This window comes from Brienomyrus brachyistius, chromosome 4 (genome assembly GCF_023856365.1).
Source record: "Brienomyrus brachyistius isolate T26 chromosome 4, BBRACH_0.4, whole genome shotgun sequence".
NCBI classification, from domain to species: Eukaryota; Metazoa; Chordata; class Actinopteri; order Osteoglossiformes; family Mormyridae; genus Brienomyrus; species Brienomyrus brachyistius.
The window spans coordinates 29,397,112-29,412,725 of record NC_064536.1 but is presented as its reverse complement, the minus strand read 5'-3'; the positions used below and the strand labels follow the sequence as shown (position 1 = coordinate 29,412,725).

The 15,614-nt window shown below is 48.1% G+C and overlaps 1 protein-coding gene across 1 annotated transcript; it reads left to right on the top strand.

Moving 5' to 3' along the window:
- Nucleotides 1-1,515: 1,515 nt before the first annotated feature.
- LOC125740834 (carbonic anhydrase 1-like) lies at nt 1,516-7,108 on the top strand. Its single transcript, XM_049012551.1, has 7 exons — nt 1,516-2,130; nt 2,512-2,709; nt 4,489-4,607; nt 4,779-4,871; nt 5,235-5,297; nt 5,403-5,558; nt 6,094-7,108. The coding sequence occupies exons 1-7, from the start codon at nt 2,097-2,099 to the stop codon at nt 6,211-6,213; spliced, it is 783 nt and encodes a 260-aa protein (XP_048868508.1). The 5' UTR covers nt 1,516-2,096; the 3' UTR covers nt 6,214-7,108.
- The last annotated feature ends 8,506 nt before the right edge of the window (nt 7,109-15,614 follow it).

Genomic DNA, 15,614 nt, shown 5'->3' with positions numbered 1-15,614 from the left:
TCACATACAAGGAGGGTTCAAACAGCGTGGTTAACCAGTATACATGAAGTAATTTAACTGTCTATTTCAGGGTATTTGAACTCACGGGGGATGGATACAGATCCCTAATCCGCTGAGCTATACACCAATCCACATGGACATTACTCCTGCACGTGATGTGCTTTTCTAAATACACTTTATTTCCTTATTACTCAAGCTTTCACATTACCATTTTAATCGGCTTTTCTTCAAGTATGAATTAGCCAACGTTGCCCTGGCGACATGTTAATCCTGTGCATATGCGTTCACGGCAATGCGTGCCCTAACCAAATCGTCCTTTGCTTTTCAACGTGTATTTCTGTTATAGTTTCTTTAACTCGTAACAGGAATTTTCCATCATCAGGTACAATAAAGAATAATTTGCCCGTGCGGGGGGGGGGGGGGGGGGGGGGGCAAGCGGGTTCGGAAGCTGTATGTGGTCGGAAGCTCACGGGTTTAAATCCCCGATTCAACACAGTGATCTCACCGTTAAGCCCTTGAGCAAGGCCCTTATCCCCCAATTGTTCCAGGGACTGTATGACCCCTTTTTCAACAATGTACGTCGCCTTGAATAAAAGTGTCTCCTAAATACAACGTGAGCTGTATTGTTGTCCGCTCCGCGGTGTATTTTGTTTGTCTACCACGAGGTGGCAATAACGGCTAAAGTTTCATTGCGAAAACAGGCAAATGTCACAGCAAATGAAAGTCAGCATATATACATCGATCTTCTAACTGCGGTACATCATGGGTGGGATTCCAGTCCAAAAACAACACGTTTGCTCTTAAGATAGAGATAATATAGTTTGTAATATATGATTGCATTCGGAATTGTGCATTTACGGATTAATAAAACGATCTGGGCATTTCTTTTTTATTTTCTTGGTATATGCGGACGGTCCAGTATTTTATTACACAAGTACATTTTTAGACAAATTGATAGACGTACCCCTCATGACAGTGCGGGACACTGCAATACGGTAGCAATAGTGTTATTATTATAATGTTTTTATTGTAATAAAAATAGTTTTATTTTTGTTATATAGCCTAGGACACCACTCAACATTATAAACCATCATTTAAGGCAATTTGTTCATTGCTGATTGATTGAAGACTGGATAAACTTTATTTCTTAGTCAAACAAGTTTAAACAGGCTAATATTGAAAGAGTACACATTTTTGTGTCTAAATTGCGTAATACGTCTTTACTATTTAATACGCTAGTTTGCAAATATTTAAACTCATCTTTAATATACTGACAAAGAAGAAATAGCACCAGCCATGAGTATTTATTGAAAGATGTAATTAGTTTGTAATTAATTGTTTCCGGGAAGTAATAATAATAATAATAATAATAATAGGATCCAGCAGCTATTCGCTGCTCTGACCCATAGTAATTGCAGCCGGTTTATGGGCAGTGGTTCATTGTCGATTTAAGAGCAATCGTGCTCGGAGAGGGCAGCTTGAAATCGTCGGATAGCGCGCCTTGTTGGAGATACCACATCAATATGCGCGGAGCCACCTTTTCAGCAGTTATTACTTCCATCAGATACTAGGATTTTGGGGTATCTGTTTTTGCTTTGAGTGGGTTTTCTTTTCCTAAGTGCCGACGGAAGCAGGCATTTCTTCACACGCGGTGTCGGATTGCGGAAGGCGGCATTGCCTTGATGTTTGCGCTGGTCGCCAGCGAAAGCGGTGCCTTTTCGTCGCAATGTCGCCGGAGCCGGACGGAAGATCGATCCCCTATACCCTTTTTCGTGCTGACAACACAACCCCGGATAGCGAGCATGGCCGGGACGTGACAGGTGACTCATATTCCAGCACGAGAAGACTGTGCCATGCGTGCATTTATGATGCACTCCAGTGATGGGTGGAGGAGACACGGCCATGCAGAGAGGGGAAAAGAGACTGGACGGCTCATCGATTCATATCTTTAAAAAAAACTCCTCCCGCAGCTCACGGGGATCATGTGGCCAAACCCACTGCCTTGGAAGACGCACCAGCCCGAGGAGACTATATAAGTGCTGGCCGAGGGTGTCAGAAAGCGGGCTTAGAGAAGCAGAGGCGCACCGACGGCCACCATGTCTCTAGGATGGGGATACGCACCGGAGAACGGTGAGATCCGCGCTGCGGCGTTTTCTGCCTGCTGCTTTAAGTCAGCTGATTCATTTCCACAGCGTTAGTATTAATGGAAACGGCAACTGGCGGCGCGGAGATACACGGGGATATGGAGGGTAATAGGTTATAGCATGTGGATTATGTAACCCCCCTCTTTAGATTTCAAGGTGACCGGCTTGGCTTACTGCAGGGTTGCAAGGTGCGTTTTCATTGCCAGGTGCGAGCAGGAGTCAGATGCTCTAATCGATGAGATCGGCTCCTAGAATAACCCTCTATATTAAAACCTTCATATTCGACCCGGGTTACTGTGCATCCTGTATCGGCATTTTGGCCAAAGTGGTGCAGAGGTGTGACATGTGTACCACGGCTCTGTCACAGGACCAGACAAATGGGCCGAAAACTTTTCCATCGCCGATGGACCCCGGCAATCTCCCATAGACATCTGTCCCGGCGCGGCGCAGTACGACTCCGACCTGCAGCCGCTCACCGTGAAGTACGACCCCAGCACCTCGAGCAGCATCATCAACAGCGGCCGCTCCATTCAAGTGGACTTCGCCGACGACACCGACACTTCAAGTTAGTGTGCCGGTGCAGTTTAAAAGCCGGTGTACTGGCCACTCGCACGGACGATGCCTACCGCGGTCCTGCTGCAAATGAATGAGCGCCTTCGCGACTCTCAATGGATTTCTGAATGCATGCGGTTTTATTACCTGATTTGCAAAAACCTGTAACATCTGCACGACCAGTTATTCATTTAAATGCCGCATAACCAAATAATTATCATATATACACACAGTAATATATACCCAGATGAATTGTAGTCCAGGTGAAATTTTGAGGGAACTAATTAAACAATACGACGTTTAATGTGTATAATCAACCATATTTAATAATGATCGCGCTCTACTAATTAAAATGATGTTATAAGGTTCGCTTCGAGTCGTGATCTCCGTGAGCTTTATTCTGAAAAGAGATGTTAACTTTTTTTGCATAGGCCTATATGGTAATATAATTTAAATGTGTCCTTGAATCCTCCTCAAGGTCAATTTTCCTTGTTCTTTTTTTTAACGTAAATGCCGCTACAGCTGTAGCATAGGTACTTGGCAAATGGCCTGTTTCCGTTTACTGCATTTATAAAGCCTTCAAATTAATCCAACTCTATTTCGGGATGCTACTTGTGGTACTGGAGGATTAGCTGCACTAAGATACTGATCAGTGTCCACCATGCATGCACAAATTTTATATACACAGTAACATTGCAGGTACACAATCAAAATAAAAAAACTTAAACTTTCTACCATAAGGAGTCAACAGCAGCCACAGTTAAATGCGCAAACACGCAAGTAAATGTGTCCTACGAACACACATCGACACGCAGAAACCTTCAAAAGGCAGCGAATGTGGAGCAGATTGTAGCTAATACATCCTGTTTATCTGACCTAGTCTGGCACGACGGGAAAGGCTGTGAAAAGAGAACGCTTGTAGGAAACTGAGCACCACCGGATCTTATGTAACGGCTGCAGCCGCTCGGGGTCTTGGTTTGGGTTCATGGTCAGTGAAGCCTTAGCAGAAAACGCGTGCATCTACAGTGAAATGCAGGACGATGCTGAATAAGACAAAAAAAATAATAACAGTAAAAAGCTGACTTCTTCGGTTAGGTGTCCACCGTCTTCAGAGTCTTGGAACGTCTACCGGGCAGAAAGTGTCCCAGGGGCTGCGTAGAGGTGTGAGTTTCCAGGTCGATTTTTGATGCAGTGAGATAGTCTTCGTTAATATAAGTCATCAATCGTCGATAATAAAAAGAGAGGCTAACGTGCCGTAAGTTCACCCTCTCGGATTGTACTTAGCCACCAGGTCAAAGGTTGTTAGCGTTGAGTTTAATTTGGAGTATTTGGTGCGTGCAACACACATAATTACTAGGCATCTATTAATAGTTTCCACTTTAAGACAAGTCGAGTGGCTTTTTCTTGTCACCTCAAACATATTGTTGGTGCAGTACGCAGTGAAGCGGAACAATGTTTCTCCAGGACCTTGGAGAAACATAAAACGACACAGGACTACAAAGCTACACAGAATGACCTGACGTCTCTTTGCCACTGCGCTATCAGCGAGTGCATTCAACGCTGATCCCCGTTGTCAGAGAGAGGTCTGACTGGTTGTGTTATGGAGAGAATAATGAGCCTGTCTCGTATCCAAGACAGTACGGTTAGATGTTTTGCACGTTGCCCCTTCACAGAATAAAAGATTAATGTCGATACCATTCAGGTCAGAACTCGGGAGTCTGGAACACTTGATGGGATGTGAGATGCACACCTTCTGGGTAGAACTGACCACTGTGCGGGTCTCTGCCCACAGCACTGATCGGGGGACCCATCTCAGGAACCTACCGGCTGCGGCAGTTCCACTTCCACTGGGGGGCGAGTGACGACAGGGGCTCAGAGCACACAGTGGATGGGACTAAGTTCTCAGCTGAGGTACGGGAATCCTGCCACCTTCGGGTCACGATCCAGAATCGTAATGGAAAGGTGTTGTGTACAGACATAGACAGACAGACTAATAATGGCCACTGCAAAAGCTAGATCTGTTTGCCCTGAGTTTTGTTCATCGCTTGCTACAGTTAATTTAACAGGTCTTCTCAACCCCAGCTCCATCTGGTGCACTGGAACACTAAGTACCCCAGCTTCGCAGAGGCTGTTGCTCAGCCAGACGGCCTGGCTGTGGTGGGCGTCTTCCTCCAGGTGGGTTTCACTCCTGGCACAGCTGCCTTGGTGCTTTTCGTGGTTCACTATACTAAGACATGAATAACGTCTCCTATCTCAAGGGCTATCTGTTACTGGGGGTTCCTCCAGGACAGTGTATCCCAATTCAGTCCTCAGGCAGCCATAGACAGTCCACATTTTTGCTTCCATCTAGCTCCCGGTGTGGACTGACTGGCAGGGAGCTCGGAGGGAGCAAAAACAAGTACTTACTGTTGGGTCCTGAGGACCAGATTAGGAAGTACAAGATCTTTAGTACCATGAGGGAAGGATGGATGTGTGGATGAATGGATGGACGGACTGTTATTTGAATCAGTTATTAATATGCGTGTGCTTCTCTGTCAGATCGGTGATGCCAATCCACATCTACAAACGCTTCTCGATGTCCTGGATGCTGTCAAGACCAAGGTAGGACTGTGCCAGGAAGCCCAGATGGCCCGATAGCCTGGTGCTTGTTACCGTGGCAACCTGACCCAGCATTAACCTTTAGCTCTCGCATCCATTTCACTCCAGGGCAAGCAGACAACGTTCACAGACTTTGATCCCTCAATCCTGCTGCCTGGTTCTCTGGACTATTGGACTTACGACGGGTCCCTGACCACGCCCCCGCTGCTGGAGAGTGTGACCTGGATTGTGCTGAAGGAACCAATCAGTGTCAGCTCTGACCAGGTTAGGCCCCGCCCCCTCTCCTCTTTGATGCCCCTGTTTCCTGCTGCTTAGAAACAAATATAATCCACAGTTTATGTGAGTGAGCTTCTAAATATAACTTTTTATCTGGTCTGGCTTGTGAAACCAGATGCGAATACTTTTATCTTCTTGCTCCTCAACCATATTCTCTTTCACCTGGCACTCGTCAAAACTGACGCAAGACAAGCTGTACCTGAACCTTTCAAGCAGCCAGTGCCAACGTCTTCTTCAGTTACAGCCACTCTTTTGGGTCGGCTGCAGGGATCCCGACGTCTGAGATCCGGGATGTTATGAGTGGCGTTGTGTCCCGATTCTCTCCTGCTCCGGCCCCAGCACCTTGAGGTTGTGGGTTCTGATCTCGGGCAGGGTGTTCTGCTTGACCTTGTCTGTATGTTATGCCTCTGCAGGCTAGTGAGAGGCAGCCCCACTATGGTGCCTTCTGGAGGGTGATGAGGTAGCTACGTGTTCCTCCCCCCCCGCCCCACCCTGTCCTAACTCCCACTACGTCTCCCCACAGATGGAGACATTCCGCAGCCTCCTGTTTACCTCCGAGGGGGAGGAGCCATGCTGCATGGTGGATAACTATCGCCCCCCGCAGGCGCTCAAGGGTCGCACTGTGCGCGCCTCTTTCGAGTGAATATCAGCAACATCAGCCTGATGGCCCCACCCCCTGTCATGACCACACCCACCCAGGCTTGACTCCACCCCCTTTGGAGAAGCACAGAACTTTAACCTTCATAACCCACCCCCCTCCATGTGTCTGTTTCCCACCTTAGTGCAAGTAATTCCTCCCTGCTCCCCAACACCTCCTGTGATTGGGTGGGGGGGCTGAGATTCCATGCCTGACCTGCTGTGAATCATCACGGGTCCAAACACGCAAAAGTCACACGACACCATGTCGCAATTCAGGAAATAGGATGTAGCCATAAACAAGCACCTCGTGGCCGAGGTGACATGCCCTCATTTTGTAATCTGCCGTCAGCTTCCCGGAGACTGCAGTTCGGTCTGACCCCCCCAAAATCTGTCGCCACCCGTCAGCAAAACACGCAGTTGCGCTCAGCAGTCCCACGAAACGTGGCAGCCGCGTCCGCAATGGCCATGTGAGGCCACTCAGATTTACATTTCCCATCTCATGTTCTGCCCCAGGCGATAGCTGAATTATTAGTTTGGCAGCTTTTTAATTTATTTTTTTCTTTTGCAAATTATGCAAATGATTCTTATGTTGTGTTATTCCTAGAATCTCCTTCTGGCATTTTCTGAGACAATGGTGGGGGGAGGTGGGGGAGGGTCACAGAGTGACTGGAGGCAGACGAATGAATGGACCAGAGGAATTAATTAATCTAGCATTTATGCCAGTTGTTCATTTTTTTCCCATCATAAACTAAACATACTTGTGTGTTTTTCTCTAGAAATCTGTTCATTGCAGAGTTTATTTTAAGCCTTTAAGATAAGCAATATTGTCAGAGACCTGCTGGGAGAGTGTGCTGTAATTCTGCTGTTCTCAGTTAAATAAATCTATTTTATGACTTTTCTCAGCTGCGTGTGTGTGCTTGGTGTCGGGGCAATGCCACTTTGAAATGGGGATTTGGGGTCACACAAGCACACATTTAACGTGAATATGACCTCTGCACAGTTCTGCAGGTGAATAGCCCACTGGCGCCTCCTAGAGGGGCTGGCTGGTCTAACGGGAGAAAGAATACGCTGCTGTCTAGCTGGACTCTAGTGCTTGAGAGCATTTTCACGTGGCCCAGTCTCCAAAGATACACAAGCGCCTTACGATTGAACTTTGTCCATTGAGATATTAAATCCGCAAGACTTTAATCATCACCTCAGAATCCCACACAGAGCTGCAGAGACCCAAAAATCAAGAATAGAGCTGTTTCATTCTTCATCCAAAGCCTAACTCTCATAATAATTCAGTAAACTGTACTTCGTCTCCCAAGGACAGCCTCAGCTAACAAAATACAGACCCACGTCACTCTTTCAAGGACAGACCTGCTTAATCGGACCCAGAATTGCGTCGCCGTGCACCATGGGTGCAGGCATTAGTAATCGAATGCGGAATTACATCTGCAGTACTTCATGTCCCTAAGGAGGGAGGTATCCCAAGACAGGCTAGCGATGCCTTTTGCCTCAAGGACAGAGCATATTAAATGGAAGCAAGCGACACCGTCGAGCGCGGGGACAGAAAAGGAGGGGGGCCCTGGGGGAGAAAGATGGAGGACAGGGAGGGAAAGCTGGAGTCAGTCATTAGCTGACCCCAGTCTGCCGGCTGGAGGTGACTCAAAGAGTCATGTGACCCTTAATCACAGGCAGAGCGCGACAGCACGCCCACGTGAGAGACCTAACGGGCACACATCACACCATGCTGTGGTTCTCACGTGTCTGGGGTGCAGGGGGGGGGGGGGGGGGTAGTCACCTTGTCCCTATCCTTTACCACAGAGAGAGAGAAGTGTAAATGAACGGGGAGGGGGGAGAGGCACTGCCACAGGGCTTCAGAATGCTACTGAGGCAGAATTTACAGCCCAACTCCACCCCTCCCAATGTGAAGCCGAGCAGCCAATGGCGAAGCAACGAAGCTCATTCCCACAGTGGCTGAGGTCAGGTAACCGGCAAGATCCTCGGAGGGGCGGGTTTGCCAGGAGACGGCGTTCGGCCCCCCGCCACCGCAGCAGCCTTTCCGGAACCTTCACACCCGACATCGGCCTCAGCAACCAGCTCCGCTGCCCTCGCTCTTGTCACCAGGGTTCCCGGTGTCACATACACAGACGAGCATTCAGATCGATGGCGTCCTGCTTTAAATCTCTGGCTCACCCGGTGCTGGAGCCTGTCTGCCGCGTTACGTTTCAGATTGCAGCCTGCCGACGGGACACCCATTATCTGCATGCCAAGAAGGTCAGGAAGGTGTCCGGTACAGTACCCACAATGCCTTAGGGTTAGGGTTAGGCTCAGGCCGCCCATAGCTGTATCTTGGTCAACGTGACCCCGCTCACTCCATACGTAGGTACAGAGATTGGTGGGTATCCATGGTGACTGTGTGGGAGCGGTGTAGGAACACAGCATACGCGGGACATGTAAGTGCTGCCAGGAGAGTCGCCGGCATTTAACGCCCTCTGCGTACCTGAAGAGGCAGCGTGGAGAGTGTATTTTTAACACAGCAAAAAGCAGACTGGAAATGCACCTGCACTGAAGACTGACTCAGGCGGAATGCTGGTCACGACTCAATAGGCCGGGCACATGTGACGCACACACGCCGCACACGCCACACACGTGGACACGGAGAGGCCATGCAGGCGGCAGCCGGGCACATGTGACGCACACACGCCGCACACGCCACACACGTGGACACGGAGAGGCCATGCAGGCGGCAGCCGGGCACATGTGACGCACACACGCCACACACGCCACACACGCGGACACGTAGAGGCTGTACATCTAAGGCTATGGGCATCGATAAAGCACAAATGATCCAGTAGCAGTTCCCTAACCGTCCCCCCCCCCCCAGCCTGCCTACTCATCTGCTGTCCTCACCTGCTTACTGCTCACTGGACCTCAGCTGCCCTCCACCTCGCCAAAGGAAGCAGCTCCCTCACTTGCCTCTCCTGACGTCAGCTGGACCTTCCTCATGTATACCTGCACTGTACACTATTTTACTTTAGAAATTGGCATTTTGCTCATTTAACGTCAGGCCCTGGGTTCCCACTCTGAATCTGGTTCATCCCAAGGTTTCATCCTTCTAGGGAGTTTTTCCTTGCCACTGTCACCTCTGGTTTGCTCACTGGGGGCTTTGGGCAGGGATAATGTAAAGCCCTTTGTCTTCGGCATATGAATAACATTGAAATTAATTTAATCAAATCCACAAAAAGGCAAAAGGCCAAAAATGATAAAATGAAAAGAACAAACAGGTCAAGTCTAGATTTTTCGCTTTCTGGCTTTGTTTCAAGCTCCCAGTGAAGATGAAAGCCGGTGTAAGTGTTTGGAAGTGCTGAATGTCAAAACAGCCCCCAGCCAGGCGAGATTAGGGCGTCCCTATAGAACTTGCTGTGAGAAAATAAAAGAACCCGTTTACCCACCACCTAGAGCCAAACAAGACATATGTGCTTTTATGGTCTTCAGGAAGACTGACCTGGAGGTTTCTCACACTGACCAGGAGAAACCACCATGCAGCTACATCACAGCATGGGAGACCTCTCAGAGGCTGCTCATCACGTTTTTTTTACTGGTCATCACTGGTCATTAGTGATTCAACATCCTGGAGTTGAATGGATTTTTATTTCAACTCATTATTAATTCATTAATATTGAGCAACATTCTCAGACTGAGGCCAGCTTAGCCAACAAACGTCGTGGTCAGAATCGCATAGCATGGGATCAGACCTACCTCCGTTTGATATGGAATGTAATTACGATGACGTTCTTGGTGTCTGTAGCTCGACTCTATCTGATTGGCTCATTATGTCAATTCCCTGGCCTGATAAACAAGAGAGAGAAGATTGATAGGAGGAAGGAGAATTAGGAACCATCCCATTAATCCCATTAAACCCCTTAATCAGGCCATGTCGTTATTCTGTCATTCATAAAGCGGCTTGCTCTCTGGTTTCTTATTACTACATAACCAGCCATTTCTGCACCTCTACCTAGATCCATATGGGTGGGTTTCGGCCAATCCTCAGGGCCATCCCACAAGGCGGATCGCTCCCAGCCAATCAGCAAAGCCGTAAGTGCGTTGTTCGAGAGTGCGGGAGATAAAGTGTAATTTAAATGTATAGACTGATATGGTTATCTGATGGCAGATTTGCAAACTGCGGTGATATGTGGGTTTGGCTCTGATGAAAGGTGCGGCATTCTTGGGTAGGGGAGGAACATTTCAGTTGTACATGCCTGAGGGACCCCTACTCAATACTTGCCCCTCAAAGGAGACCCCTGGCCCCCAAACTCCCACGAGCCGCAGCCTGTGTGGAATTGAGGACGGAATGTTCTGGAAACACCGGTGCCAGTCCCTTCATTACGGGGCCATGCTCAATGCAACGGCTGCACATTTGATATCACGTGAAGCATGAATCCCCCCCAGATCCGCCACACACCGCTAAGCATTCGTGATGAGCACAGCTGGATGGTGTGATTGGCCTGCCGTGTCACCGCCTGCGATCCGGTGCCCCTCACTCAGTGAACTGGGGTGGAGGTAATGTGTCAGCTGGGAGCCAGGGGCATAGAGAGGCCCTGATCCTAAATGCAGGCCTGTTGGGGCACAGGCAGCTGAGCGCAGGAAAATCCCAAGCTAACGAGCCATGAGGTATAACGAACACACGCAGCAACGAACACACGCACAAACATGCTGAGACATGCACACAAGCACGCACATGTGGACTCACACTGCGTGACTACGGAATCACGGTCCATGGTTCAAATAATTTTTCGTCTTGATTCCAGCGCATGCAAGGCACTCAATGACATACTACTGCAGGAAATGCAGCAGTTGCAGAATACAGGCCACCTGCATCTGCACCACATTAAGGTCCATGTCCAGAAGCACTCTAGATGCCGTAGAGGGTGTCAGTGTGTCTGCTGCGGTCCCCACGCTGTGTAACATCACCCCATTTGAGACGATCTCCCACAGTGTCTGTCTCCATGGAGACAGGTGCCCCTCAAACCCGAGTCCTGGAAGACCGAGAATAGGCCTCGTTGTCGCGCATGCTTGTGAAGATTCCTATCCTGTGGAATTCCAAAGTCCAGCAGACTGCCAGCAGCACTGCTGGGACGATTAGCGCGGGCTGCGGTCGCTAGCCTGAGCAACTAATGGCTAATTAGCGGCTAAATCGCGACACTGATAATAACGATAATGCCTAACATGCAGCCACACTTCATGACAGTGATTAAACTAAGGCTCTCTGCCTACCTACACCCCTCTCCCCCCCCCCCCCCCCCCAGAGGAAGAGATACATGGCAGAAGCCAAAAGAGGGTTATATGTGAATTAAGTGTAGTGCAGTATATGATGCCTGGAGTCACACACTAAGCTGAAATGTCATTTTCCTTGGTCGTAGGACAAAAACAAGTAATAAATCGAATATAAATACTAAGACATATAAACATTATATAGACACGACATTAAGACATAGACACAGTAACCCACCCAACTTCTGGGGAAAGACTGTGTAAATTGGTACAGAAGTTTGGTACTGAAGTAGAATATAGAAGAAATAAATTGATTTAGAGACAGAGGTATGAGTTTGACAGTGAGGAGCCAGATTATTCAGCAGTTAAATCATCTGAGGGGAAAACAACTCTCATTAACCATAAGCCTCGCCCTCCTGGCAGCATGCAGATACATAAGTTGGATTTGAAAAAATGTGTCAAAACTCCTCAGGAAGGCAAGAACATATGTGCGTGTGTGTGTGGGTGGGTGGATGGGTGGGAGTGAGGGGTATAGAGTTTCTGCCCCATTTCAGCCCCAAACAGGCCTTGTTATGTAGCTGGGAGGGATCCAGTTTCAGAATAGTGGGGCCCCGTGGGGGTTAAATTCAGGACATTACCAGCACCTCTGCCTGATGACGTTCTCCTTTGTTTATCTCCTGTTGAATGACAAAGTGGAGAAGGCGGGGAATCCGGGTGGGAGATGGATCCGGTGGCAGACTGCACGCTTACAGGCAGTGGGGCTCGGTCTGGGGAGGAGGGGGCCACCTGTCTCGGCGGGAGTGACTTAGCGGCTGGTGCCCGGGGGACTCCAGGTGCTGGGTGTTCATGCCAGAGGACTTGCTAAGCTACAGGACATCCACTGCAGAACCTCGGGACGATACTACAAAACAATAGTCAGCGCTACAGGTTAAATTCTAGCTGATGCTAACAGGGGTCGAACGGAAATGACTGCTGGGAGAGCGACCGACGGGCTCCTAAGATTTATTGCCTTCATTACCCTTTTTCATTACCCTCTCAAATTGCCCTCTGGGAATTAATAAAACATCTATCAATCTTCTTGGGAAGGCAGAAGTGAACCCCTGGCTCCACTGTAAATATGTCCTTGTTGCACAGCAGCGTTAATCCGCTAATTGGCTAATGTGCTAATTGACTAATGTGCTAACTGGCGACTGACTAATCGACACGCCAATTACAAACAGCAGCTGTGCATATCTGACCCCACTCTAGGGGGCAGTATGGAGGGCATGTCACAAATGTCTCTGAGGATGAAGCACCAAGCTTTTTTGAAAATGTGAAATTTTGTTGTTTTTCATTTCGGCACCATGGAAAACCATAAACACACATGTATAAATCCTGTCTAAAGTTTGGACACACCAAGCCACCTACAAATGGTCTCATCACATGACCTGGCCACCTGACCTAAACCCAGTATAAATGGCTTTGGAGGAAAAGCAGCCAATGAGAGCTCAGCATATATTTGGGATCTCCTTCAGGACAGCTAGATAAGCATCTCAGGAGGCCACCTCATGAAATTGGTGTAGAGGAGACAGTATGGTCAGCCAGTTCCTGGAGGAACTGGGGTTAGGACTTTGCTCAAGGGCCAAGTGGTGGGATCACTGTGCTGACCCAGGGATTTGAACCTACCACTTTCTGAGACCCAAAGAACATTTCCAGATCCTGCTGCAGTCCTGAGTGTTAACCCTCCTTTGATCTGGATCTTCAGATCCAAGTCCTGGACCCCACCATCACACGCTGAACAGACAACAAAGACACACCCCTACTCGAGTTTTCTTTGGGCCTGACTTAGAGCTCACAGCTACTCAGGATTGTGCACCGGCAGTGAGTGAGTGTAATGTCATGGAAGATATAGCAAGATTTTCAGCAGGATGATGCAGGACATGCTCCCATCGAGGCTCTGATGCCGACACTAAAAAGAGCGTAAGAGTGCCCTTTCCACAAACCCTGTCGTTTTACGCAGTTAGAGGAATAAGTTCACGAGAGCTCATCTACATCCAGCATCCCAGAACTACCATGTGTGCGCCTTATTTTATTTTTAATTATCTGGTTCAGCGAGTTATGAAACAACATTCGAGCGCCGATTATCTCATCGGCAGAAAGAAGGGTAGGCCTAATCACCACAAAACACTGGTCCGTACTAATTTCCCATCTCTGATGTGATCTCTGATCTCCCAGAATGATGAGTCACTCGAAGGCAGGGATGAGGCCAAGGGCAAGAGCTGTTATTTACCTCCTATGCACCGTGCATTAACAAATGCTGATTATTTCATACATAAACACACATAAAAGGCGTCCGAAGGCCTATGGACATTTTCTGGTCTATACTGAGAAAAAGAAGCATTCTGACTTGCATGCTTACAGTTTTGCTATTTATCCGTCACAGGGATGCCGTGCCGTATTTAACCTCTTTCCTCGGACAACCAGGAACGCGTCTTCAGCCACTGTACAGGCTTTTGGAGACTCCAACAACAAACAGCGAAAAATAACGCGAGTTAAATTCGCCCCGGAAGGTGTTACTGTGTCATGGCACTGATCTTGTTACAGATCAAAGGTAAGGATTACAAAAGATGTTCCCGTTGATCATTATACTGGCCATCCTGTCGGTGTATAGATGTCAAGCAGGCACACAGACAGAAAGCCGGCAGGATTGTCGGGAATCGGCGGGGGGGGGGATGAACACATTTCAGGGAGAATCAGACTCCTCTAATTTTAATATGTGCCTTTGTGTTACCAGTGGTGCAGTGGCCATGCCAAAACCTTCAGTGTTACACTGAGAAAAGCAAACAGAATTCCTAGAAACACATTAAAATTCTCCTTGACCCACGGGTGCCCGGGATTGTCTCCCTGTAGGTGCCGAGTCCTTCGGTAAAGAAAAGAAAAAAAAACTGCTCTGGGTGTTTTTGCAACACTCCCATATCTCACTGTTGGCAAAGCAAATGAAAATACCCCCATTGAAGTCACAGCAGAAGGGGGGTGACGATGGCTTAGAGAGTCACAGGACGCTCCCATTGGACAGAGGGCGGTGGGGTCGAGGACTGGTCACTGGGTGACCTTGAGGGCTGAAATCTAACTTGAAGGTCGACGATAGTGGCTCCCTGAGAGAATCTCTGGGCCAGAGGCTGCACAGGGAGGTCAGCTTACCGAGAAACCTTCCCCGCAACCTTCTGACTTACCTACACAGGTTTCTTCTCAGCGGCAGCCAAAATCACTCCTTAAGCGTCTTACAGGGAAACAAAGGTCTGCATTGATGGTCATTAAATTAATTTGGACTCTTGGTTTTTCATGTCCTCTGAGAGAAACTGATGAGGTCGCATCTCGCCGGGGGGGAGGGTCTCATTAGCGGCGCTGAGTGGCGGGCGCCAAGGTCACATCCCCAGCTCCTCCCTGACTCTGCCAATATCATTGCCCCGATACGACTCACGTCGTGTAAGAGCTTTAATGTGAATCTAAAAGGCTGCATTGCACAAGTCCTCCCTGACAAACAGGACACCTGGCCTATTTTCGGACACAAGCCACCTGAGATGGTATCTCGAGTGCAGCTGCAGCCCTGACAGCTGTCCCTGTGTTTTGTATGACCTGAGATGATAAGATGATATCTAAGTTATTACAGACAGATGCAATAAAACAAAACAATAAAAAAAATTAAAATAAAGAACAATAAAGACCATATGAGCTAAATTACTTTGTAGTGCTGTTTGTTTTTAATAAAGATAATAAAAAAAAACATCAGTGAGAAGCTATTAAATCACAGGCAGACCAACCAATTGGACATTACGATCTCAAACTAACAGTGGTAAATTATTTTTGAATAATTCATTTTGAGATTACTGCCTTTTGTGCATATTACTGAGCCTGTGAATAAGCTCCTTTCACCTCAAAATGTTTTCATTTCTAATCCAACTTCCTTGTGCAAAACCACCTTGCTGCGTTTCCTGATGCACAGAGATGTGGTTAAATTTAGCTACGGATGCTGGCAGGCAAGCAGAGAAAGGGTCTATGTGAGACTCACTGCAGAATTAAGACGACAGACATACAGAGAGACAGACAGACAGATAGATAGACAGACAGAGAGACAGACAGATAGATAGACAGACAGCTAGATAGATA